The sequence below is a fragment of the Monodelphis domestica genome, chromosome 5 (genome assembly GCF_027887165.1).
Source record: "Monodelphis domestica isolate mMonDom1 chromosome 5, mMonDom1.pri, whole genome shotgun sequence".
NCBI lineage: Eukaryota > Metazoa > Chordata > Mammalia > Didelphimorphia > Didelphidae > Monodelphis > Monodelphis domestica.
The window spans coordinates 157,699,412-157,726,049 of record NC_077231.1 but is presented as its reverse complement, the minus strand read 5'-3'; the positions used below and the strand labels follow the sequence as shown (position 1 = coordinate 157,726,049).

General features: G+C 32.8%; 1 protein-coding gene across 5 annotated transcripts in view; it reads right to left on the bottom strand.

Moving 5' to 3' along the window:
- The window catches only part of PCLO (piccolo presynaptic cytomatrix protein), a 623,741-nt gene that overhangs the window by 595,788 nt on the left and 1,315 nt on the right, over positions 1-26,638 (bottom strand). For all 5 annotated transcript variants that reach the window (XM_056799474.1, XM_056799475.1, XM_007504012.3 and 2 more), the window contains exon 2: positions 18,407-19,739. In XM_056799474.1, the coding sequence (XP_056655452.1) occupies positions 18,407-19,739 (1,333 nt within the window). The remainder of the gene's footprint in view (positions 1-18,406; positions 19,740-26,638) is intronic.

Here is a 26,638-nt window from a genome sequence, read left to right as displayed (position 1 = left end):
TATAGTAACAGAAATACTGTACTATGATTAACTTGGAGGACCAAACTATTGAGTAAAATAAGGTTCTAAGATAATACCAAGGGATTTATGATTTTTAAAAATGGTATCCACAGCCAAAGAAGGAACTATTGGGATATGATTGAGGATTAAAAGATGCTATCATTCATTTAATTTCCTTGATGAGGTTCCACTATATGGAAATAAAATGGGATAATTTTATATTTGATAAAGAGGTGCATGGGGGAATGGAGGAGAAGACCATTACACTAGAAGAGTGAAAGAGATTGTAGACAGTCTCCAAGAAAATTATAATCATTACAGTGGGAAGGGTCAGAAATGTTCAAATGGAAGGAAAACCTCCAACTCCAAATTCAATTCTCATCAACATCATCATGAGCATCATCATGAATGTCATGATCAAATTCATCAACATCCTCAACATCAGCAACATCAGCAACATCAGTAACATAATCCACATCAACATCATCAATATCATCATCATCATCATCATCGACAACATCAACATTATCAACAACATCAACATCATTATCAAAAACATCATCATCATGATCAACATCAGCATCTTCATCATCATCAACAATATCTTCTACATCAACATCATCATAAACAACAACGTCAACATCTGATTATCCATCTTTTTCTAATCCAGGAAAGATTTTTGCTGGGTGGCCTAACCTAATAGCATACTATGCAAAGTACTGACTGAGAGCCAAAAGACCTAAACTCTAGGCTTGAGTGCCACTATGTATGCTTTAGGGGTAAAAAGAAAGCCTTTTTTTTCCCCTGGATTCAGTTTCCTCATTTATATATGACTGAAGTTTATCTGGACTCTGCATTAAGTTAGTCAAATAATCAAAAAATAAACCAGGTGTAAACAAGAAAAAAAAAAAGAAAGGAGAGGGTATGTATGACATATTACATAAATGAAATCAACCCAACTTGGCAAAATACTGAGGGAAATATTAGTCAGAAAAAGAGGACAGGGATGATATATGTATATGTGTATATATATGTATATATGTATATACATATATATATATATTTAATGGTTGTAAGCCTGGTACTTTTGCGATAATCATAAATCTCATTGCCATCATTCTAATCAAGATATTCGTCACCTCATGTACCAATCATAAACACATCTCATTTCCTTTTCCCTAGTCTTTCTTTTCCAAGTCATCTTGAATATTTACTGCTAGTTTAACTTGCTAAAACACTACTTCTAACTAAAACATCACTCTTCTGAAAAAAACAAAACAAAACTATAACAAGTTCCTGTTAGTTACTGTAACAGATCTAAACTTTTTCCCATAATTAAAAGTTATGTGGTATAAAGCATAGAGTACTAAGCCTAAGATGGGAAGGCCTGAATTCAAATTTAGCCTCATATAATTGCTAACTATGTGACCCTAGGCAAGTCATTTAACTATTATCTGTCTCCTTTTCCTCATTTGTAAAATGCCATAATGTTAGTACCTACTTCCTAGGGTTGTTTTGAGGATCAAATAAGATAGTATTTGTAAATCACTTAGCAAACTTTCAAGTGCTTTTTCAATATTATTATTAGTAGTAGAAGTATTTGCTAAATGTATTCTCCATATGCTCTAATCTGTTCAGATTCCTGTTATATCCTTCTCTTTCCTTAGTCAACCCTACTCATCCTTCCATATCCAGACAATGTTTTTCAACAAGCTTTCACCAAAATTATTCAAACTTCCATTTACTTTTGCCTTCTCTAAACTTTTATTTTTCTTAGAATCTACATTGTTCTATGTTGTACTCCATATATGGTCTTCAACTATTTTCTGGTTAGTGTATGTCCTCCCTAATAAACTGTCAGTTCTTAGAGTCAGAATCTTTAGTAATTTTTGTATCATCTAGAGCTCTTATGACAATACATGATATAGTAAAAAGAACCCTGGTTCAGGAGTCAGGGAGGCTGGGATCCAATCCCATCTCTCATGCTCACTACCTTTCTGGCTTTCTTCATGTCACACTATAATTTCATTCATCTCTAATATGAGAAAGAATATGGAAATATATGACATGAGATGCTTTAAGTTTACCAGAGTCCAATCTAGCCAAATGTAATCATTGTCTATAGATTTCCAACTGGATCTGACCTTTAAAAAGAACTTGTTCATTTTTGCTCTTAATTTACATTAGAGAAAACTGTTCATAATGGTGAAACAACTTGCCCAAGTTCAGGTGTTCCAAAACTAAATCAGTACTTTTAACACAACATAAGACCTTTATTGGGGCTAAGAAGATAAAACAAAATTTTAAATTTTAAATATTTTATTTACTAATTATTAATTAATTAATTAAGTTATTAATTAAATTGATAATTTAGTTAATAATGATTAATAATAAAAATAAATTGAATATTAAATATTTTAAAATAACATAAAATTAATATACAAGAAACAGAATATTTTCATGAATGTATTATGTATGGAATTGGACTCTCTGACCTCTGATTCACTAAAATAGAGAAAATGAATTTTTTGTTATTTAAAGTTTTATGGTACCAAACAGAACAAGCACAATAATGAAAAGCAAGTTAGATCAAGTTTTACATTGTTCATTCACTTTGTACAACAAATTTTAATCCCCAAAGTCTTCATAATATATATTTAGAACAAATGGTACATTTTAAAGAAAAAGCAAAAATCTCTGAAGCTCAGACACAGGTTATATAATTCTCCAATGCAGTAGAACAATTTTTGCATTCTACCTAGAGTGCAGACCTATCCTATAGAATTGCTGTAACAAGACTATATATAAATATATTTTTGTTTTGCTTTGTTTATTCAAGGTTATTTACTCCTTTTTGACACTCTATGGTCCAGTTAAGCTGTTCACCTTAACCTATCCTCCGTGCTATTTCATATCCTCTCTCCAGGCTTTTGCACAATCTTACTTTCACATACGTAAGTCACTTTAGCTCTTGTGGAGACCCCAGAACTCTCTGTTTCCTTTAAAGCTGAATCACCTCTCATATGAGGCTTTTTCTGATACTCCAGTTTACTCCTTGTCACTATAACCAACTTGTGTTTATTTTCTGATGCCATCAATACAAGGATATTCTTTAAAAAAATCTTACCTTCTATCTCAGAATCAATACTATGTATTGGTTCCAAGGCATTAGAGTGGTAAGGGCTAGGCAGTGGGGGTTAAGTGACTTGCCCAGGGTCACACAGACAGGAATACAAAGTGTCTGAGTCCAGATTTAAACCCAGGACTTCCTATCTCTTGGTCTGGCTCTCAATCCACTGAGCCCCTCAGCTGCCCCATAGAAGGACATTCATAAAGTCTCTCTGAAGAACTTTGATATCAATTATGAGATATGGGAGTCACTGCCACAGAATTTTTCAGCATGGAATACCCATCTCAGAGAAGGCACTGTGCTCTATCAGCAAAGCAAAAAGAAATAGTGGTGTAAAAGGAATATGAAATGGACAAATTTAGAGACATGTCTATTCCAAATGTTCATATTGACTATTTGTGTCCAACCTGTCGTAGAATCTTCTGATGTCAAATTGGTCTGATGAGTCACATTTGAACACACTATAAATTGGCCCTAAGATTGTGCTGTCATTTTGGTTCTATTTGAGTTCAACAGACAACAATGAAAAATGTTTCTCCCATACATAAGTTGTTGATGGTAGAAACTGGTTTCATTTTCCTCCTCTCTATCACTAGTGTCTAATATAACTGCTGGCACATAGTAGGGAAAAACTCAATAAATGCATGTTCACTGATTCACTTTGTATCAAACTACAATATTTGTCTAACCAGGCAATGAAAATATCATATAATGTTAGTGATTCCTGAGCTGAAGTATATGTTGAGTTCCTTCTATTTATAACCCAGATATTTTATATTATGGTCCTTACTCCATATGGCACCATGTGCCATTAAATACCCCACAACACAATCAATTTTATTTATATCAGTAAATCAGAGGGGAAAGAGGCTAAAACCACAAGTAATATTGTGAGAATGTTCTGTGTTTTTTCTTTCAAAGGAAGACAAGGATTAACTGGCTCTCTTTGTAACATATTTCATTGTGTTTTCAAAAACTCTGCTTAAAAACCAAAATTATCATTAAGTTTTTTTTTCTTTTCAAAAGTCATTCTGCTCAAATTATATAAGTTTCTTTTTGCTTTTTTTGTATTTGCTTATTTTGGAAAAAAATACTTGTATTCTTTGGAAAGATACCTAATATATTTTGAAGTTTTTTGAGAAATTTTCTGAATGGTTAGGCTGAAAAGTCAATCTATCAATATCCAAGCTACTCCTTTTCTGTGGTAACTGCTTTAAGAAAAAAATATTCAACAATATGCTTCATCTTTGGAGTTTAAAGTACTTTAAAAGCCCCATTTGTTTGTATATTTTATTATCTCCATTTTTTAGATGGCTAAACAAAAGTGCAAATATATAAAATGACTCATGTCATTATGCATCTTTCATCACATTTCTTGTCCAAAGTCATCATCTATTCTTCCCCCCCTTCTGATGGAAAACTTCAAAGATATCCCACCATGACTTATCACAACTTCTCCCCAAAGTACATTCTTTTTTTTTGGGTTTTCTAGTATTGAACTATTAATAATTTGAAAGCTATTAAATCCTACTACAGTTATTTTCCTTGAATATGTTGCTATGTTACCTTTCAATTTTTTTTATTTTCAAATTTGAGGCTCGTAACCCTTTGAGGAAAGTAGTAGTATTATAATCATTTTATAAATGAGGATAATGACACTCAAAAACTATGTTGACCAAAGACACACAACTTGATGATAGTAGTAAGAAGTCTTTCTAGTTCTTTGTCTTAGCTCTACATACCTCTCAAAAGATTTTGAAAACAGTAAAATTTAAACTTATTTTCCCTCAGTGAATTTGATTTTTAAATAGCTCATAATTACCTAGTCTTTATAGTTTTCAAAATACATAATATATATTAATTCATTTGATTTTTACAACATCTCTTTATGGATGCTAATATCCCCAATTTTCAAATGAGAAAACTAAGACTCATGAGGCTTAAGTTAGTTGCCAGAGGAGATAAAATTTCTATGTGATAGAAAGAGGGGACAAATTTCAAGGCTATCAATCCAGAACTAAGTCCACTATTTAGGGCAAATATGTTTTCAGAAGATAGTGGTTCTAAATATAATGAATCCATAATACCATATATAAAACACAGGCAGTTAGCACAGTGGATAGAGCATTGGGCCTGGAGTCAGTAATACCTGAGTTCAAATCCAGACTCAGATACTTATATACTGTATGGCACTGCAAACGTCATATAACCCTGCTTGCCTCGATTTCTTTATCTATAAAACAGGCTAGAGAAGGAAATGGTAAGCCACTCTTGTATTTTTGCCAAGAAAACCCCAAATCACTTAATGAGGGATCATATATAATTGAAATGACTGAACAAAACAATAACAACAACACATATATGTTGTATTACCATATAAGCTTAATATAGCTTTTCAAAGTGTACTATTTCAAAAGAAATATGACATTTAGCAATCATGTAAAAAAGCTGAAGTTGAAGCAATTTATTTTCTGGATATGTAGATACATTAATAAAAATTATTGATTCAGAATATAAATGGTATTGAGGAACAATTAATTAAATCTTAGTCAAGATGATAGGTTAAAATGTTATGAAAACTATGAATTCATTCAACAAATATTCATTCAACATTTTGTTTTTGAAAGATTCGTTATGTTAAATACTAAAGAAAACATGAATAAAGAAGATGTAGTGTCTACCCTGAAAGGAGATTACAATTTAGTAGGGGAGACGAGATGAAATTGATTCAAATAACTGCAACAAATACATAATATGCACACAAGAAAGGGAAGAATAAGGAGCTCTGATGTCTCATAAGGAGGAAAGGATCATTTTTACAGGGTATCATAATATGGCATATAGTGAAAGAATGATTCAATTTGGTCAGTGGGGAAGAGAAAAAGAAATAGAATTATAGTTATAGGGAAAGATTTGTTTAAAACTCTTATTAGTATGATCATCCAGTGTATCAAAATCATAAATTTCTAGGGGTTGGGGTGCGAGAGGGTTTTATTAGGATTGATAGAAAAGTTTATATGTGAGATTAAGCTAGAAAAGTTGGATTATTGGAACCAGATGCAATCTCTTTGCCCTTGATATGGAGGCAGGTTAAAAAAAATAGAAAATTCTAAATATCCCTTAAACAAAAGTGCTTACTTGCTCCATAGCAAGTACCTTTAGTCCAATGAATTTTCTACATTCTTTGGAAATCATTAAGCCCACTAGTTGAATCTCTTGGTGTGAACCTAGACCACTGTGTGGCCTTGAGCAAATCACTTAAAATATCTAGGCATCATTTCATCTTCTGTAAAATGAATGAGGTGGTGGACTAAAGGACCTCTGAGATAACTTCAAACTCTAATTACATGCAGTTATGATCCTGAAGTCCATTTCTGATGTCTCAGACATACATACCACACTTTTCCCTCTTTCTATAACCTAGAATTTGAATATTGATAGCTGGCAATTCACATTTCTAGATCCTTCATTACCTCTTTACACTGACTACCTATAAAGACTTTAACTACCCATTCCACACACTATTCAGAAGTAGATCCAGCAGAATATAAGATAGGTTAGAGTTAAAATATCATTTGTTCTCATCCGTGATTTAGCATCCCTTGTCCTAGTGAGTTTAAATGTATGCTATAGAAAAGGGAAGGCAGATTTGTTTTCATTGTGGTCATCCAGTTGCCAAATTTAATTGCCCCAAAATATCACCATCAAAATGTATCAAATTTGGCCACTTTGATCTAACATGCTCCAAAGGTATAAAACAAAAGGACTTTGATCTAATTATTTATTTGGCTTCATATAAAAATTACAAATAGTTGACAAAGTTCATGCACTCCAATGAGAGGTTCATAATAGAAAACAAATAAGAAAATAGCAATCCACTCCAGTATCTTTGGCAGGAAAACCCCAGAACCCAAGAAAACAAAGAATCAAACATAACTGAAAATGACTGAATAACAAGAACATTTAAAAGTTAAGTAAGTTTCCCCAGGACTTATAATAATTCTATAGAAAATAGGGCTTGAACCCAGGTGATCCTGATTTTGAAGTGAGATCATTATCTAGCAAGTAATACTGCTTCTCTGCAACAAGCATAAATTATGTGCTAGGTAAAAAATATTGCACTAGGTATTAAGAATACAAAGAAAAAAATTATCTTCTCTATAGGAGATGTTCCAAAGGATGGACAGATCATATATAGTGTACCAGAAAACTTCCAGATTGAAGACAATATGAGTAGAGAAATATTCAATGAGCATATTATACCTGATCCAAAGCCCAAAGCAAGAGAAAAGTGTGGATTGGAGATATAGAGAATGGCTTGGGAAATTACATGGGAATTGGAGATGAAACAGATTTCAGAAAACAGTTTCACTAGATTATTGAGAACAGGAAGGGAAATAGAGCAAAACAAGACAGAAATGGTTGATTGGAGTCAATTATGGAAAGGACCAAATAGTCTGTATTTTATCCTAAGACAATAGGGATCCAGTGAAATATTTTGAATAGAATTGGATCTTTACCTTAAGAAGAATGACAATGGTAAAAAATAATTAGAAATGGTTGGGCCTACAGGCTGAGAAAATTAGTAAATTGGCCATGAATGTGGAGAGAAGGATAAGCCAGTGGAAAGAGCATTTTATTTGGCATTAAAGGAACAGGGTTTAAATTACAGCTCCACTATTTATTATATGTGTCACATTCGGTAAATCATTGACCAGGGGAAACTAGGTAATACAGTGGGCCTGCAGTCAGAGACAATCAAGTTCAAATTTGGCTTCTGACATTTACTTGCCATGTAACTCTGCAAAAGTCACTTAACTTCTGCCTGCCTGAGAATCAACAGCTATAACATGGGGATACTAATAATACCTCTCTTACATTGTTGTGATGAATTATGTGATGAACATCAACATATATGAACTAGGTATTTCATCATAGGAGGAAATAAGAAAATATTGTATTAAACACATACACCCACAGCCCAGTGCCTAATACATAATATGCACTTTATACACTATATAAATTCTTATTCCCTCCTTTCCCTCCCCTCTCTGGGTCTAAGATTATGGTCTACAGAATTAAAGAATTAGACAAGCTCCACAGTCTCTTCTGGCTCTTAATTTATTTTTCATATGATCCAATGAAGAGAAGTGTGAAATGCTGTGGAGGTAGATTTAACAGCTAATTGGTTAGGGATGTGAAGAAGAGAAGGGTGAAAGACTCAAGGATGACGGCAAGGTTGTAGAGCTGGATGTCTAAATGGATGGCAGTGTTCAGAATAGAAACCAGAAGTTTGGAAGAGGGGCAAGTTTGAGATAAATATGATTAATTCAGCCTTGAAAATTGTTTTGTCAGCATCTCAAACCATTAGGTTGAGAGAGCTTGCAGAGTTTTGGAGATTCAGGATTGGATATTCAAAGTCAGATTAAGATTCTAAATATATGTGTGAATTTCTTGAAAGAATAAGTGAAACCATGGAAACAGAAGAGATCACCAAATGAGAAAACACAGAGAGAAGGTAATTCAGAAAAATAATGAAGCAGCAAATGAGACTACAAAAGGACAATTAAAGAGAGAAATAATATAATGCAAAGTGATGAGAGAATATATAGAAGGAAAGAGTTATCAACAATGTCAAATACTACAAAGATCAAGAAGAATATTAACTGGAAAAGGCCTCTGAAATTAGCAACAAATTTTGGATAATCTTTGCCACAATTTCAACTGGGTAGAGGAATGAGAATTTAGATTTCAATGGGTTGAGAATTAATGAACAATAATTATACTATCAATTGTAAAGTAATATATAGGCAATTCTCAACCCATTGAAATAAAGTTCAAACATCATTAAAAATAAAATTAAGGTTCCTTCCCAATATGGCCCCAACCTTAATAGCAGAAAAAAATGAAAATTCCATTCAATAGACCTGGGTTTATGTTAGTCTATAACATTTACTTATTCTGACCTTAGTCAAGTTTCTGAATTTCTCAGGGTATTATTTTCATTTTCTATGAAATAATTTTTAAAGTCTCTTCTAGGGCTAGTTTTATATCACTCTATGGTCCTTCAAACTTGTCATTCAACTTAATTCAACAAACATTTTGTAAGGACCTACTACATATAAAAGTTGTAGCTAGGAGACACAGTAGATACTGTTCCAGGCCTGGGGTCAGGAAAACTTGAATTAAAATCCAGCCTAACATACTTAGTTTGTGACCCTGGGCCAATCACTTAACTCTCTTTGCCTTAGTTTCCTCATCTATAAAATGAGTTGGAGAAGAAAACAGCCACTTTAATGCCATTGCCAATAATGGCAATTCCCTTAAATAGGGTCACAAAGAGTCAGATATGACTGAAAAAACAAAAACAATGACACTGTGTTCAGTGCTCAGGACCCAAGGATGAAAATCAGAAACAGCATTAACACTAATGATTCAGGTATATTCCATTAGAATAAAGTTGTCCATAATGACAGCTGGTATGTCACACTATTATTCTTTTTTCCTGTCTTTTAATATTTCTTTTAAGGCCCATCTCATTACCTTCCTCCACAGAGGTAAGCCTTAATTCTTTGAGAGAAATAAGCTCTCCCTCTTCAGATGACTAGAGAAACCTCATTTATATTTCTCAATATACTAATCAGACACTATTTTCTATCATAATTTTAATGTACTTGCTTTAACTTACTAACTAAACTGCAAGCTTCTTGAATATATGGGACATTTTTTACTCCTCTTTGTATCCATTATGTCCTACAGAATTACTTGGATACCTTAGCACTTAAAATTATTTTTCATTTGATTTAAATTAGCCTGAGATGTATAATATTCAATGAAGTTTTCTCAAAATAAATATCCCCTTATACAGAATCTTTAAATTTTGAAGACCAATAAATGAGCATTATATTTGATCATGCAATCTTATTTCTTGTCATTCTTGTTCCACTTAACTACCAGCAACAAACTCCCAAAAGAACTTGTTTTAAAAGCAGGCAACTATCACAAGAAATTCAGAGCTTTTAATCTCTTTGTTCCATTCTGAGAATTCTTTATAACATTTTTTCTATAATATGCATAAACATAAACCTGTCTCAGTGGGCTTAAAATTACAAAGCCTGGCTAATTAGAATTTATGTGGCTAATGGTTGAGAAACAATAAAGACTAAATGCTTATAATCTACTCAGGAGGTTCACAGCTTTATATGATCAATGCTTTCTTTAAGATGAGAGTCAGAAATTGATAAACACAGGAAGTTCCAAATAATATTTTAAACCATGAAATTGATTACATCAGAATACACATAAAAAACATTATTATTGGTGTCCAAATCTCCTATGTATAGTATAATTGGACAACTGGAATACCAAATCAGAGCTTAGAATAAACATGACAATATATGAGTTAAGATTAAAATTCACTAAAATATAATACTTAATTATTGTTGTGTTGCTAATAAAAATGGGAAATGAACAAATGAGCAGAAATGACCACATACCTTCAATATTTCCTCTGAAGTTTAAAAAATAGTGAAAATAATTCTATTTCCTTGCTAAGTAGAAAGAAATGTCAGGCAAAACTTGTTTGGAATATGAAATAATGTGATCAACTGTGAATAACTTTATTATCACAATCCAAAGATCCAAGACAATTAACTCCAAGAAACTAGTGATGAGAAAAAAGCTCTGCACCATCACAGGAGGAACTCATGGAACCTGAATGCAGATTGAAGTATAGCATTTTTCACCTTATCTCCTCTACGAGTGTTTTTCTTGCATAAGTGATATAGGTCTTCTTTCACAACATGACAAACATGGAAATAAATATTGCACTATATCACATGTATAACCTATGTCATATTGCCTGTCATCTTGAGAAGTGAGGAGAAAAAAGGAGGGAGAGAATATGGATTGCAAAAATGTCAGAATATTATTATTATTATTATTTAAAATTATACCAACATATAAAATATAATTTTTCTTGATGGAATCAGTGTAACATGATAAGCAGTAGCTACCAATAATAGAGGGTAGAGTAATAATGATTGCAAAAATAATGATTTGATCATTTTAAGAGTACTTAAAGATAAAACTAAAAGGAAAACACCAAAACAATAGAAGATAACTATCGATATTTCCATCACAATTTTCTCCATTACTGAAAATAAAGGCACCAGATTTAGATTCCAAAAATATTCTGTTCAATAAAATGGAAATTATACTAACATAAATAAGAGCAAGAACTGCTTACCCAGAACAAGTACAGACAGAGGACTATTCTAGAAGAAAAAGTTTTGAAGATGTTCAAGGACTGATTTTCAAAATGTCCAAATGTCACCATGGGACATTAGGGGGAGGTGGGTGGCAATCCTGTTACTTCATGAGCATAGATAATTATCAGTTTGGAAACTCTCTTCTAATGAAGGTGAGCTTTATTAATTGTCAGTTTTGGTAATTTATAGTCTTTACCAATGAACTGGAGGGCACTTAAAGTTTAGATAAATTGTCCAGTGTCACATAACAAATGTATGATATAGAGGCAGGACTTTAACCTAACGTTTTCATGATTCTGAAACCAGTTTTCGAATGATTATGCCAGGCTATCTCTAAAATGATTCCTGTCCCCATTTGTAGCTTGAACTTTCTCACATTCCATTTACTTGTCAACACCCTTCTTAACTGGCTTCTGACCTCATCAATCACTAAAAAGAAACTGTTTCTGTCAAATTACCCATGAAATAAATACAATAGTCTTGTCTCAGTTTTCATCCTACTTGATTTTCTAAAGCATTTTATACTGATGATGATGATGATGATGTCTCTTAACTATTCTCCTATCTGGGTTTTCATGACATTACTCTTTCATAGGGTACTCTCTTAGTTTCCTTTGGTGACACATCCAGACTTACATGGTTGCTCATTTTCAAAGTCAATTGCTATATCATCACCCTATATGTCACTTTCTATGTGTGGAAATACTCCAGGGCTCTGTCCTGGGCCCTGTATTTTTCTCGATAGCTTCTCTATTGGTGATATCAGTCCCTACTGAATTAACAATGATCTTGAAGTAAATGACCTTAAAATAAATATCTTTTGAACTCTGGTCCCACAGTTCTGTTGCTGGCATATATTCAAATAGATATCCCATAGATACCTGACAATATAATAGTTGTCAATGGATTCCTTATGCTTTCCTCAAGACCCTTGACTTCTTCCTCATCTCCATAATTATGTTAAAAGCATCATGTTACTTCCTGTCACTAACGTTTAAATCCATACAATCATGCCTAACTTTAATTAAACATCAGCCCTGAATTGAGACATCTAGTTGGTACAGTAGAGAGTACCAAGCCTGGAGTCAGCAAGACTCCTCTTTTTGAGTTCAAATCTGGCCAGACAGATCTCTGTGATCCTGGGCAAGTCACTTAATCCAGTTTACCTTAGTTTCCTCATCTGTAAAGTGAGTTAGAAAAGGAAACAGAAGACCATTCCATTGATCTTTTCTAAGAAAACTTCAAATGGGGTCATGAAAAGTCAAGAATAATTAAACAAATGATTTCACAACAACATTCACCCTTCCATCAGTTCCTGAATATTGACAATTCTGCTTCTACCATATCTCACTTCATCCTTTCTCTGTACTCACATAGACACTATTCTAGATCAAGTCTTTGTTTCATCTAAAAATATGTAGTAGCCTCCTAATAAGTCTTCCTACTTGAAGTCTCAGTCCTTTCTAATCAGTCCTACAGTTGCCAAATTGATATTCAAAAAGAAAATCTTAACCATGCCACTTTTCTGTTTAAGAAACATAAGTGGTTCTTTCTTACCTCTAAGAAAAAAAAAATAAACCCTTTTTCTTTTCAACCTTTAAAGCTTCTTCCAATTTGTCTTACCTGTATTTCTAGGCACATTTCACCTTAACCCCCTTCAAATCTATGATGTTTCACTAAAATGGTTTACCTATTATTCACCATCTGTGAAATTTCCTCTTCCTTCTCTGTGCTTCTACAGTTCACTGCCCTCTGACCTCAGTGTCCCAGAATCCTTACTGTCATGTAAAGCTCAAGGTGGCACTTTCTTTACAAAATCTATCCAAACTTCCACTACCTTCTCTGTTCTGTGGCAAAAAAAAAATGATGAGAAGTTGTTTATTAATTTGAAACTTATTGAATGAGTAACTACTTTAGATCAAGAGTTTCCCAGAGAAATTTTTAAGGCAAATCTTTTTAACTCTACTGCCTGACATAAGTTCCTTTAGTTTCCTTGCAGCTCTTCCAAGTGTTGTAGGCATTCATCTATTTTGTGTCTAATTTATACTTAATCTTTTCTGGAAAAGCTATTTCCCCTGATAGAATGTAATGTTATTCAAAGGAGGCACTTCTTTTTTGTCTCTATATACCCACCACCAAGCACAGTTTCTGGTAAATAATAGGTACCAAATAAATGCGTGGAAAATGCCTCTCAGATTATAAGGAAAAGTACTTGTACAAAAAATGTATAGTTGTGCTTTTTATAGTGACAAAAAATTGGAAAATGAGGATGTGTCCCCCAAATGGGGAATGGCTGAACAAACTGTAGAATCTGATGGTGAGGGAATACTATTGAGCTGAAAGGGATGATGAAATGGAGGATTTCCATGTGAACTAGAAAGACCTACAGCTGTTGATTCAGAGCAAAATGAGCAGAACCAGGAGAACATTGTACACAGCAAGTGATACATTATGGCACAATCGAATGTAATAGACTTCATTACTAGTAGTAACTCAATGATAGAGGACAATCCTGCGGGACTTAGGAGAAAGAATGCTATCCACATTCAGAGAAATAAATGTGGGAGTAGAAATGCACAAGAAAAACACATTATTGATCACATGGTTTGATGGGTACATGATTGGGGATTTGGCTTTAAATGATCACTCTATTGCAAATATTAATAATATGGAAATAGGTTTTGAGCAATGATACATGTATAACTCAGTGGAATTACTTGTCAGCTTTGGAATGGGGGAGGGAAGAGTGGAGGGAAAAAACATGAATCATGTAACCATGGAAAAATATTTTAATTAATTAATTAAAAAAGAAAAGAAAAATGCCTCTCAAAATATCTGAAAGAAGCAAAAACCATATATTATTAGAAATTTTCAAATAACATTATAATCAAAAAAGAAAAAATTAATTCAGAAGACACAAGTAACAGCTTACCTATGTAATAAATTACCAAAAAAACTTGATAAGTATAATCTACATGTGTACCAAGCACATACTTAATGAGGTTTTTCAAATAAACTTTTAAAGTAAACTACAGGTTTACAATCATATAATTTACTTAAATACCTCAAAGAATACAATCTTTCAACATTTGTTATTTTTTTAGAGAAAATGAAGCTTTAAAGGTTCTTCTCAAATGTGCCTTCAATGCATCTTTTGAGATTATACAGGATGTTTTGGGAAACACATCAAAGATAGTATTTCTCAATAATCACGGACCCAGTTTTTAAGATAAAATAGGACATAAAACAGTGAAAGATGGTTTCACCAAAGGTGAAAAAGGTACAGCAGAATCCAAAGGAATGAGAGTTTTCCCATATATGATTAAGTTTTCCACATGCTGTTTATAAATAATATTCTGTGGACAACAGCCAGTTCTAGGATATTACAAAGATTTCTGAATGAGATTCTTACCCATTCAAAAAAGTTCAGATTAAGCTACCAGGAAAAACAAGGAAATGAAAAAGTGCCTATTTTCCATACCATGATATACATGATTGATACATTAATTGACTCATTGATCCATTGAACTTGAACATTAATAGCTATATTTTAGGCATTCACTGCAAAAAGGACAATGATATGGGTCCAGACTTAAAGAGGAGAAAGAGAATAAGCTAAATTGAAATTGGGGAAATGGGTGGCCCTTTCAAAAAGCACATATTTCTTCCTGAAATTAAAAATAATGTTTTTCAAAACCATATTTTGGCAAAGTTATGAAACCATATATTTTCCATATGATAATACATAAATAATTAAAATTTGGGTTCATTAAGAAGGCAACAAAGGTAAATTGCCAAGCATTTTTCCCAGGAATGATTTACATACAGGAAACCATATAAAGGAAAAAGAATGACCATAACCTAAGGTGGAACAATTTTGTGCTGAGAGCAGGAGATGACTGGTGAACTACTTATTTGATCTACAGATACTTATGTGATATTGAGGAATCAAAATAAACCCACTAGCATATATACTGTGCTGACTCCCGATGGAAAATTTATTGAAAATATTGTTAAAGGCTTCCTAAAATGAGACATAGATGGATTGTAAATGTGGGGAAAATAACCACATCAGTGAGATTATGAATCGTCTGAAGTAGCAAATGTTAATTTGTTTTAACAAACATCACTTCTTTACCCAAAGTTGAAGCCATATGTAATTTCTCCCTTGTCCTCCATATCTAATCATTTGTCAAATACTATTGAATCTAACAATATTATTTCTTTCATATCAGGACAATACTTTACATTCCCAACAATATCACCTGAAGATCATAGGATTTAGGACTACATAGGAATCCTGTGCCTTCTTTTACATATGAAAAAGATTAAAGATAGTCACATAGTTAGTCCTAGGATTTAAACCCAGGCTCTCTACCCCAAAATACTGTGTGTAGACCCTATTAGCTTCTAATTGGCCCTAATATAATGACTTCCTAACTTTCCAGCCAAGTTCCAGTTTTCTTTTCTCTAATCCATCCAGTATATTAGAGCCTAATTAATCTTCCTAAATCATAACTGGAACTATGTCATTTTTCAGTTAAAAAATCTTTAATCAATTTTCTAATTGCCATTCTACTTAAAAATTGCAATGTGTATATATGTCTTTTGGAGAAGAAAGGGCATGTCATATGAATTCATGGTATGAACTGAGTATCAAGATGAAATATTCTTTATTCTAAGTAATGTACCAAAGTATAAGAATATATTTTGTGAGCCTTCTTTTCCTTTCCCATTTTGATTTAAGGAGGGGAGGCTTCTGTATTATCAGTGTTATCACTCATTGAAAGCATTAGACACTTACCAGTAAGAGTATCAACGAAACAACAAAAATTGTACCAGAAAACAGGAAGTAACCTGATAGACTAGGAAGTATTCCAAAACAGATGAATGAGCAACCACATAGACCAAGACTCATTCCATTCAAATGGAAATTTGCTGATACAAAAGATGCTAAATGCATCAAATCATTAACAGTATGATGGGCAAAAGATTCCAAGTCTAGAGAACTGTTAGATTAAGTACAGAGAACAAAGAGAATAGCTTAATGAATTAAGTGAGATTCACTCTATACTAGGTAGTTTTCCTTACCTTTAGCCTTATTTATAGTAACTCTATAACTAATACTTCTCTTGTAGTAAATTCTACAAAACAGATCTGAGGTTCTAGAGAATTATTCTAGGATAAGAAGTGAGAAGGAAAATAGGTTTCAAAAACAGGCAACAAGGTTTAAGAGAGAAAAGTAATTATGAATTGGTTATGGCAGATCTATTCTTTAGTCAACATGCTCAGGGCTTTACACCAAGTGTAAAATGTCAGCGAAGTTTTAAAAAAAGCAAGAGCCTCTAGGCCAAAGGGAATAATGTTTCAATATTTTTAAGAGGGAACTGACTCCACTAAAGCTCTTTGTGGAGAACAAGGTCTATGACATAAGATGTAGTTATTCACAATCTTATATATTCAGCTATAGTCCTAGCATGAAATCTTGTCTCTGTCATTTGCCACCTATGTGACCTTGCCTAATTCACCTATTAATGTCTCAGTCTCCTTATCCATAAAAATGAGGGCCTTTACTAAATGTAAACACTAATTTCCTTTCAAAAATCCTATTATCCTATAATTACAAACTTCTTAAAATTAGGAAATGTCTCATTTCTCTTTATATTGGGACCAACATGTGGTAGGTCCCAAGTTCCAAAGTATATTAATTGAATAAAAGATGCATAATGGAAAAAATCAGTGGATTAAATGATAGGAAATCTGGTTCTAACTCAATTTTCAAACTGTGAAAATGGGTAAACCATTTCATCTCTCTAAGCCTCCATTTTCTTGTAAAATGGGTACAATAAAATATGTACTATTTATCTTACTGGGATATTTTTTGGGAAGTATTATACTTCATAAACATTGAAACACTATGTAAATGCCATTTATTATTAGCAATTAATATAAAGATACAACAGCACGGACAGTTGTCAGCTATATTGCCTTATACTAGTGAGTCTGTAATAGAGTAGGGGAACACCTTTTGAATACACATTCTCACTGTTAACTAAAATAATTATGATCACTAATGGAAATAATACCTGTCATTAGTAACAATAATGGTTAGTAATACTGATCTTTGTTCATTAAGGCCAGAGTGCCAAAGCCTTCTCTCTGGGGCATATTTAAACTGTATAATGCTTTAAATTAAAATGTACATTAGTTCAGTCTTATCCACTCTGCTGTCTGTTCCTCACTTAGTTTGCAAGGCCAAAATGCACTGTCTGCCCACTTACCAGCTGTTCTCTAGCCTGACTAGGCAATTTCATTGTCTTACTTCAGGGATGTTCCATTCACTGTAGAAAATAAACCAGGTCCTGTCCACCATCTGGACTTCAGATCCCCATATTTCCACTCTAAATCAATAACATCCCTCTTTTAACTAATTGGCATACCATCACTACTGCAACCTTCACAATTTGCCACGTCATCATGGCTTGCCACATGATTTTGCCATGTATCATGTTCTCCTCTTATTAGGACTGGTCAATTACTAAAATATCATTTCACTTTTATACAGAAGGACATAACACTCAGTATGGTTCTAGATACATAGTAGATACAGTACTCAATAAATACTTGGCAATTGGTGATATAAAACCAACTGTCAAACTGTCTGAAAATCACAGAACTCCTCAGGCAAAAAAAGTCAGAATTGATACCAATAATCCTGAGAATATAGTTCACATTAAAGTGTCTTAGCTCCATTTCATGACAAATGTCAGATAAAAAGATATGCTAGCAAGGGAGGGGTAGAAGAGAGACTAATGGAGTTTTAGATATGATCTCTATTTGAATCTCAAATCTGCTATATACTATTGTATATAAATAGAGTAAAGGAAGTCACTTAACTTGTAAGTAACTTATTTTCCCCATTTGTAAAATGATAGACTTTATGATAAAGGCAAGGATCATCTAGGTTACTTATTTTAAAAAGGAAGACTACAATAAATGTACTGACCTCTGTTATATGTGGAGGACTGAAACCACACAGGCTACAGACAGTTGTTTGACACTGAGTGCAAGTATTATAATTGGCCTTTTCAGGAGTGTGGAGCAGAAGTTCCGTCGTAGTGCAAAGAGGACAAAAGGTTTTAGGGAGAGCCTGTGCTGAAATCGGTGCTGCAGATGGGGATGAAGTTGATTGTGATTGCAAAGGTTTTCCAGGCTCTGGTTGTTGGCTTGATGATTTTGTAGTCGGCTGACCAAGGGGTTTTGTTGATCCTGGCTGTTGAGAGGGGGGTTTTGAGGATCCCAACTGTTGGGTAGGAGGTTTCATGGTCCCTGGCTGCTGGGTGGGGGTCTTTGAAGGCCCAGGTTGTTGAGTAGATGGTTTTGTGGTCCCTGGCTGCTGGGTAGAAGGCTTTGAAGCCCCATTCTGCTGAGTGGGTAGTTTCATGGGCCCTGGTTGCTGAGTGGGAGGTTTTGTTGTTCCAAGATGCTGAGTGAGTGGTTTTGTGGGACCTGACTGAACAGGTGGTTTTGTGGGACCTGACTGCTGAACAGGTGGTTTTGTGGGGCCCGACTGTTGAACAGGTGGTTTTGTGGGGCCCGACTGTTGAACAGGTGGTTTTGTGGGGTCCGGCTGCTGGACAGATGATTTTGTAGACCCTGGTGGCTGGGACAATATTTTGGATGGACCTTGTGATACAGATTTAGCAGGATCTGATTTTGAAGGGTCTGACTGAGATTTGGTTGGACCTCTTTGCTGAAGTGGGAGTTTTGCTTGTTCTGATTGTAAAACTTCTTCTAAAGGCCCTAAAGCTTGAGTTGGCTTTCCTGTCCCAAGAGGCTGAGGCTTAATTTTTCCAGGTTGTTGAGGAGGTATTGATTTGGTAGTACCAGCTTGCTGAGATGTAACTTTGGGAGGCCCTTGCTGCTTTGTAATTGATTTGGGGGGCTGCTGCTGAGATGTGGGCTTTGTGATTCCTTCTGATTTCACCTGTTCCTTCTGAGCAGCTTTTTGTCGCTTGGTGGTTTCTTCCTGGGATACATCAGAATCTGATATCAAATCAAAAGGGTTAAATTTATTTACAACAGAGGAGACAGCACTTAAAGGATTGGATTCTGTAAGGAAGCTAGGCATCATGCTTGACTTTTGTTCTTCTTTAAAATCCGTTCTAGATTTAGATTCTCTCAGACTAGTAGTAGAAGGACTCCTTCCAGGAGATTTCTGCTCTGTTCTCAAAGTGTCTGTTGTTCTACTTTTACTGAGAGTGGGTTGTCCAGGACGCCCAGGATCTGGAGGTTTCCCCGGTTGCTTTGGATGATGACTGCTATCAAATTCTGGTTTCCTGAGACAGTAAAGAAGGAAATGAAATGAAAAGAATGGATTATCAATCAAATAATAAACAAGTATTGATTGCCCAACTACTATATGCTAAGCAATGTGCTAGTCATTAGGTATATAAATATAAAATGTGTATTTATATACATTGTAAATTTGTAATTATAAATATATAAATACACCCTATTCTCAAGATGCTTAGATTCTTATTGTATTCTAATCAGCATAAACAATTTTAATATTAAATATGTTGATGAGTAGACATTACTAAAATTGAGACAAATATAGTGACAATGTAGAAACAAACTAATAAGTAAATTTAAATAGCTAGATAAATTCAAAGTATATTTTAAATTTGCTTTTTCACCTAAAACTATACTTCTAATTTACTGCATATCAGTGACTAAGTTATCAAATGCTTTAAGGTCATGCCCTTACTTTGAGATTTCCTCATATACAAAATAAGGACATTGTACTAGATGATCTCTAACTTCTCTTCTAGCTGTAAAATCATAGGATTTCAATGAAATGCAGAAAAGAGGTAGTCAAGTGACTACAAGGCCTATTGCTATATCCCAGTTAGCTGTAGAGAAAAGGAGGGATAGCAATCCTCATACATGGTATTGTAAAATATTAATAAATATAAGATTTTAATAAATTAGTGTCTAATACCTTTGGTAAAAATAAAACAAGGGCCTACATATGTATACTACTTTATCTGCACAAATGTATGTATATTCATGAATAAAATATATTAATGTATTCCCACAAGATATATTTACCAAAACTTAATGCTCAGAAATGCTGGGGAAAATACCACCAGTGTGTACTGAAATTATTTCCATATAACAGGTTCTTATTCAAGTTCTTTCAATATTAGGCTTTCTTAGAAATTATCCATGAAAATAGTACAAATTGGGGGAGATTTCTAAAAAGGTGTTCCTATTAAAATCAGGAGCATTAAACAACCTTACAGATGCCTCCTGGATTCTAGCTAATACTGAAGAGTAAATTTAAGTAATATATACCTAGAAAAGGCTCTATGAGTTGCTTAGGATCAGGAACTTCTATGATGACCATGTTCTCAAATGCTTACACAATGGTTTACACTTGTTGCTTGCTAGTTCTAAAGGATAATGAGCATTTAATTAATTATTTTCTACTTCTTTATTTATAAAAATACCTTCTAGGTAATAGAAAGATTTAAAATATAATTTTACTTGAATGTTTTGATGATGTTATGCATTTTCAAACATCTATAATTATATATTTCAAATGGCTGGTTGTTTTCATAACACATTCAGCTTCTACAAGAATTCATGATACTAACTTTTTTTTCTAATAAACTATACTGAAGAAAATGCTAATAGAACATGCTGTACAAAAAACTTTCAATCTTATGGAATAAATCAGATTATAAATACATGGATTTTTTGTAGCCTTTTGATTTCAGTGAATAACTATTTTCCTTGAGTAAGACTGACTAATGAAGAATGAACAAAAGCAATTTAGAATCAAAGAATTTTAGAGCTAGAAGAGACCTCAGTCATACATTACCTTATCCAATCACTTCACATTAATGAAGGAAACAGTAAAACAACCCAGGGGAAAATGATTGTTCCTAATATGGTGAGTTTGTTAGTGGCAAAGCTAAGGATAGAGCTTACATGTATTTACACCCAGTTCAGTGCTACACTCACACAAATATAGTTTATTGATAGTGAAAACTTTGGACAATGAGCCCCCCTCAATTTCTTTGGATTCAAAGTTATATATCAGATATGCTAGTTGACAGACAAGTCTATGAGCTTTGGGTTTAGTATAGTTTAATAGTCAGCTCAGATTCATCTTCTCAAGAAGTGACCTACTTCACTAACTGTGGAAGGCTTCATATGACTGAAAAAATAGAATATGCACTGAAAACAAATGCAGACTTACTTATAAAAGCAAAAGAAATTTGTTTTTCATGACTACACATATCTGCTAAATTTTATTTTCTTTTTCATTAACATAGAATGAGAGGAAGTAAAAACTGATTTTACAAATACAATTAATTTTTAGAAAAAAATGAAGGGAATTAAAACAAATGCAAGCTAATTCATAGAAAATAAAGAGTTGACAGGAAACTGTTGGAACTTATAGCCACATTGAAAGAAGTAGGTTATAAAAAAGAACATGTCTCAATAGTCTTCATGTAAAATGTTAAAAAGAGAAGCTAAATTTCTGTCCTATTTAATTATTAAAAATCTAAGGTTATCCAATTTTAAATTTTGTTAAAAAAGCATTTTAATCTTAACATGATTTTAATATTACTTCTTAATGTGTTTCAAATGATACACTGCAAAGAGCATTAAAACTTCTGAAATTTAAAGACCTTCATTCTAATTTGGCTTCAATACTTCTTAGCAATGTAAAACTGTCAGGAAGTCATTTAATGTCTTTGAGTTTCAATTTTCTTGCCTCTAAAATGGGAATAAGAGGTATTGTTATAACCTATATTATGCTATGGAATTGAAAGTTTAATATTCTGATTAGTTATCATTCTCTACAGATTTAAATACATCAAAGTATTAGTCCAAATTGAATATCTTTTAAAAATATATACAAATCTTCATAAAGGATAGGCATGAAGGAAGGATATCTCAACATTTCATTATCAGGAAATCAGTTGGATAGATTCTATTAACTAGGTTTTTAATTCAGACCAATCAATCCTTGAGTTTATATCAGATAAACAATTCATTTCAACATAGAATAAACCACCTTCTTTAACTTGATTCATGCTCCCTTGTTAGCAACTGAATGCCTATCCCTTTCTCTAGAACTTCCTTAAATGCCTATCTATCCTTCAAGGGTTTCAGAAATATTGTTTTAATTAAAGAAGAATGATAGAATTTAATAGAAATTGTTTAAAACAATTAAGGGGAAAAATTAGTAAGTTATTAAACTGCCTTACTACTTCGAGTTTTAATTTCAAATTTTGTGTTGGCCACTATATGAAAATGTGGTTAGTTGATATAATAATACAAGTCATATTCAGTTCAGAATACAAATTATGGGTAACATTGACCTTTTGGGGAATATTTGGCAAGGAATATAATTTCCTAGAGCAAATCATTATACAATTACTAAATTGAAATGCTAAGGTATTTTCAAATAGAAATTTATCTGTGTTAATGTAGATAACATTTCTTTCTGCTCTATTTGGAAAAGAAATCACAGATGAAAGGTATTAATTTAAAATATTTTGGAGCTTTTATGCTGTTACCAGGACCCATATTCTGGAAATAGCATTATAGTTGATACAAATTTAATACTACTTATTTTTGTAATTCAATAAATAAAATGTGCAGGATAGAATCCATGATAAACATCATTATATGGAATCATATTATATAGAAAATAGTTTTACAATGAGGTTCTAATAAATGGACCTCTCTTTTCTTATGATTAAGTTTTCTTAGATGAAGTACTTAGAAAGGAGACAAGTAGCAATGCTGAAATTTTAACCTGTATATAACAATAAATAGCACTGTTACTGAAAGAAGTTATTTTCACCAGTAATTATAGTTGCACTAATTAAAAAGAAATACTAATTATATGAAATTGAAGACACTTCATTGTGAGAAATTATGTATACAACTATATAAATCTTATTGCTGGCAAGGCTTATGACTAACTGCTTTTAATTATGGATAGAAAAAGAAAGAGATTAATATCAAATGGCAATCAAAGCTGATATTATTGGAGTGTAAATTAAGGGAGAAGTGAAAAAGGAGATATAATTATATGACCAGAAAAAAATTAAGGATCTCCATCTTAGTCTATTGAATTTTCTTAATAATCTCTTAGTTTAGCATTCTGTAGTCAAATAGCAGGTAAAAGGAAAATTTAAGGAATTATAATTGTTTTACTGTATTACATACAACCCTTCCCCTAACTACTGTGATCAAAACTTCAGTCTCTTAGTTTTACTTTTATACTTCAAGCATTAAAAAAACACACCCTATATTCCTTTTAAAATCTGGAAATTATCTTACTCTAGGAGAGGCTAAGAGAAATACTCAAAGGGATATGAAAACAAAATGGTATCAGTAAAAACCTCATATTTGTAACACAACACCCTACTACTTAGAAGTGGTTTTAAGCAAAGCACTTTGGAACTGATCAATTTGTAGCTGAAGAAAATATAAAATAAGAAAAGTAACAAAACTGAATTTTTTCATTTACATGTGAAAGGTCAAAATAACCAGAAGCATTTGCTTTGTCACCTTTAAATCTCTACTGTGTAATAGAAATCTTCCATGCCTGGCCCTTCATTTGATTTCAATGCTCTTTTATCATAATATTTGAATTATTTTTCCTGACAGATACTTAGAGGGGGTAAATAATAATTCTAATTGATATGGATATCTTTTCAATCAGTATATTAAAAAGCAATCATAATAGTGGTTATCTTATGCTAGGGAGGCATAAAACGAACAAGCAGAAACATCCAACATCATTTAGAGCTTCGCAGCTTTACTTAGCACAGTGCTGAGGTATATAAAATTGAAGAACTAAAATTGATCTTAGAGATTACCAAACTAAGAAAGCTGAATGTCTAGAGAGAAAAAAATGATTTTTCTAATGTTCTCAAAAGCTAGATAATCAGCAGTAGATGTAAAAAAAAACTGTTCAGTACAATTTCAGACCTTATTCCACAACATCATGCTGCCTTGTTATATATAAAAGAACAAGTACCTCTCACATAAGGCAAAATATATGGCTAGTATAAAACAAAACACTATGACAATGAAAAACTGAAGCAAAAAATGTTTAAAGCTTTAAGTCTCTAAAATGTAAACAGTCCTATCTGATTGCAATACCAAACTAACATTACAGAATACTAATATATGTTACTTTAATTTACCTTCACAAAATAATTATTTGAGATTGGTATTATCAAACTCATTTATAGTAGATGAAGATACTGAGGCACTGGTAGGTTAGATAGCTTTTCTAATTTATTACTGAAAAGTTAGGACAGATAATCTGTAACCAAGAGGTGTGAATATGTGAGTTTATCTGTGTATGTGTGTGTGTGAGAGAGATAAAGAGACAGAGAGAGAAACAGAGAGACAGAGAGACAGAAAGAGAGACAGAGACACAGACACAGATAGAGACACAGACACAGAGGCAGAGAAATACGGAGACATAGAATAGATAAAAAAGACAGAGACAGAGAGATAGAGCGACAGAGAGAGACAGAGACATAAAGGAAGAGAAAGAGACAGAGAGGACAAATGCACATGTGTACTTACATCCTTTATTATCATTGATGAGAAGAACTGTGGGCACTGATTATAATATTATCCTTCTAAAAAAAGAAAAAAATTTGAATTCCTTTACAGAGGCCCATTCTTTTTTTTTTTTTTTTTAATTAAAGCCCTTACCTTCTGTCTTGGAGTCAATACTGTGTATTGGTTCCAAGGCAGAAGAGTGGTAAGGGCTAGGCAATGGGGGTCAAGTGACTTGCCCAGGGTCACACAACTGGGAAGAGTCTGAGGCCAAATTTGAACCTAGGACCTCCCGTCTCTAGGCCTGGCTCTCAATCCACTGAGCTACCCAGCTGCCCCCCATTCTTTTTTTTAAATGGAATTGTAATGTAAATATCAGAAGACTTGTATATTTGTTTTCTGCAGATTCAATCTGACACTAACAGATTAATACTGAAAAGCATACTGGTTAGAGGATTGTTGTATAAGGAATAATTATGTGACTGTGGCTAAGATTAAAAAAATGTGTTCTTTGTATAACATTTAGATTCATATTCTACATGTTGTTCTTTAAGCTACCCTATGAACAGAAGTTAGAAGAGGGGGAATCACAGTACTTTTTTGTTATTTAACGAGTGACCTAGACCTGTTGATTGAAGTTATAATAAGACAATGAAAAAAAAAAACTTATTGCAGCCAATTAACTTTAAAAGACAGACAAGCCTCAATTTCCTTATCTGTAAAATAATGGAAATGGAGAGAAATTACTAAGAAGCTCCATTCCAGTTTTTTGATCCTAAGGAACTATGGCATTTAATATTAGTCTAAGAAAAAATACTGAATAAAATTCAGAATTTATGATAATTCACATTTTCAGAAAATATGATTGATATGGAAGGAACCGAAAAAAAAGGATTTCCAAAAAGTTTCTTAATTATCTGAAATATTGCTGAAATTGCATATTTTACAAAGTTAGAAGAGTCACAAGTTTAATAGGAATAATAGTTTTGTCACATTGAGCATTTTTAATCAAAAAGAATTTCCTCAATAGATTTTGAAATAAAATAGTCAATAAAAATAACAGTATTGTCATAGAATATTTTTCAATATTTCTCCAAAACATATATCAATCACCTATTTCAAATAGCCTTCCATAAACTCTTATTATGTAAATTAAATTAAATACTATTTATTTCAAATAAATAAAGGAGAACCTATTCCCTGATCTCTATTTTCCCCTCAAAATTTAGTCATCTTTTCCATTAGAGAATAAGCATTAATAGTTTTCCTTTTATATTGTGATCCCAGAGAAGATTCATTTCAGGACCATGGATAGGGAAACGGTCCCTTTTCTCTTTCCTTAGGTGGTGAACCTGTTTACAATATGAAGGTTGGTCAAACATTCTGTCCATGGTTGTGCACACTTTTTACTGTTTCTAATTAAGAAAAACAATTTATTGAAAGGAAGGAGGAGGGGAATGGGGAGAACATTAGCAGGTTACTATTAATTGTCTACCTCTTACATTTGCAATGGAATTGAGGATTTTTTAATCATTTTGTAAATATATACTGTAACAAAATGTACATATATTATTTCCAGTTTAAAAGAAGTTACAATACATCCTTATATGAAATAAAATGAGACTTT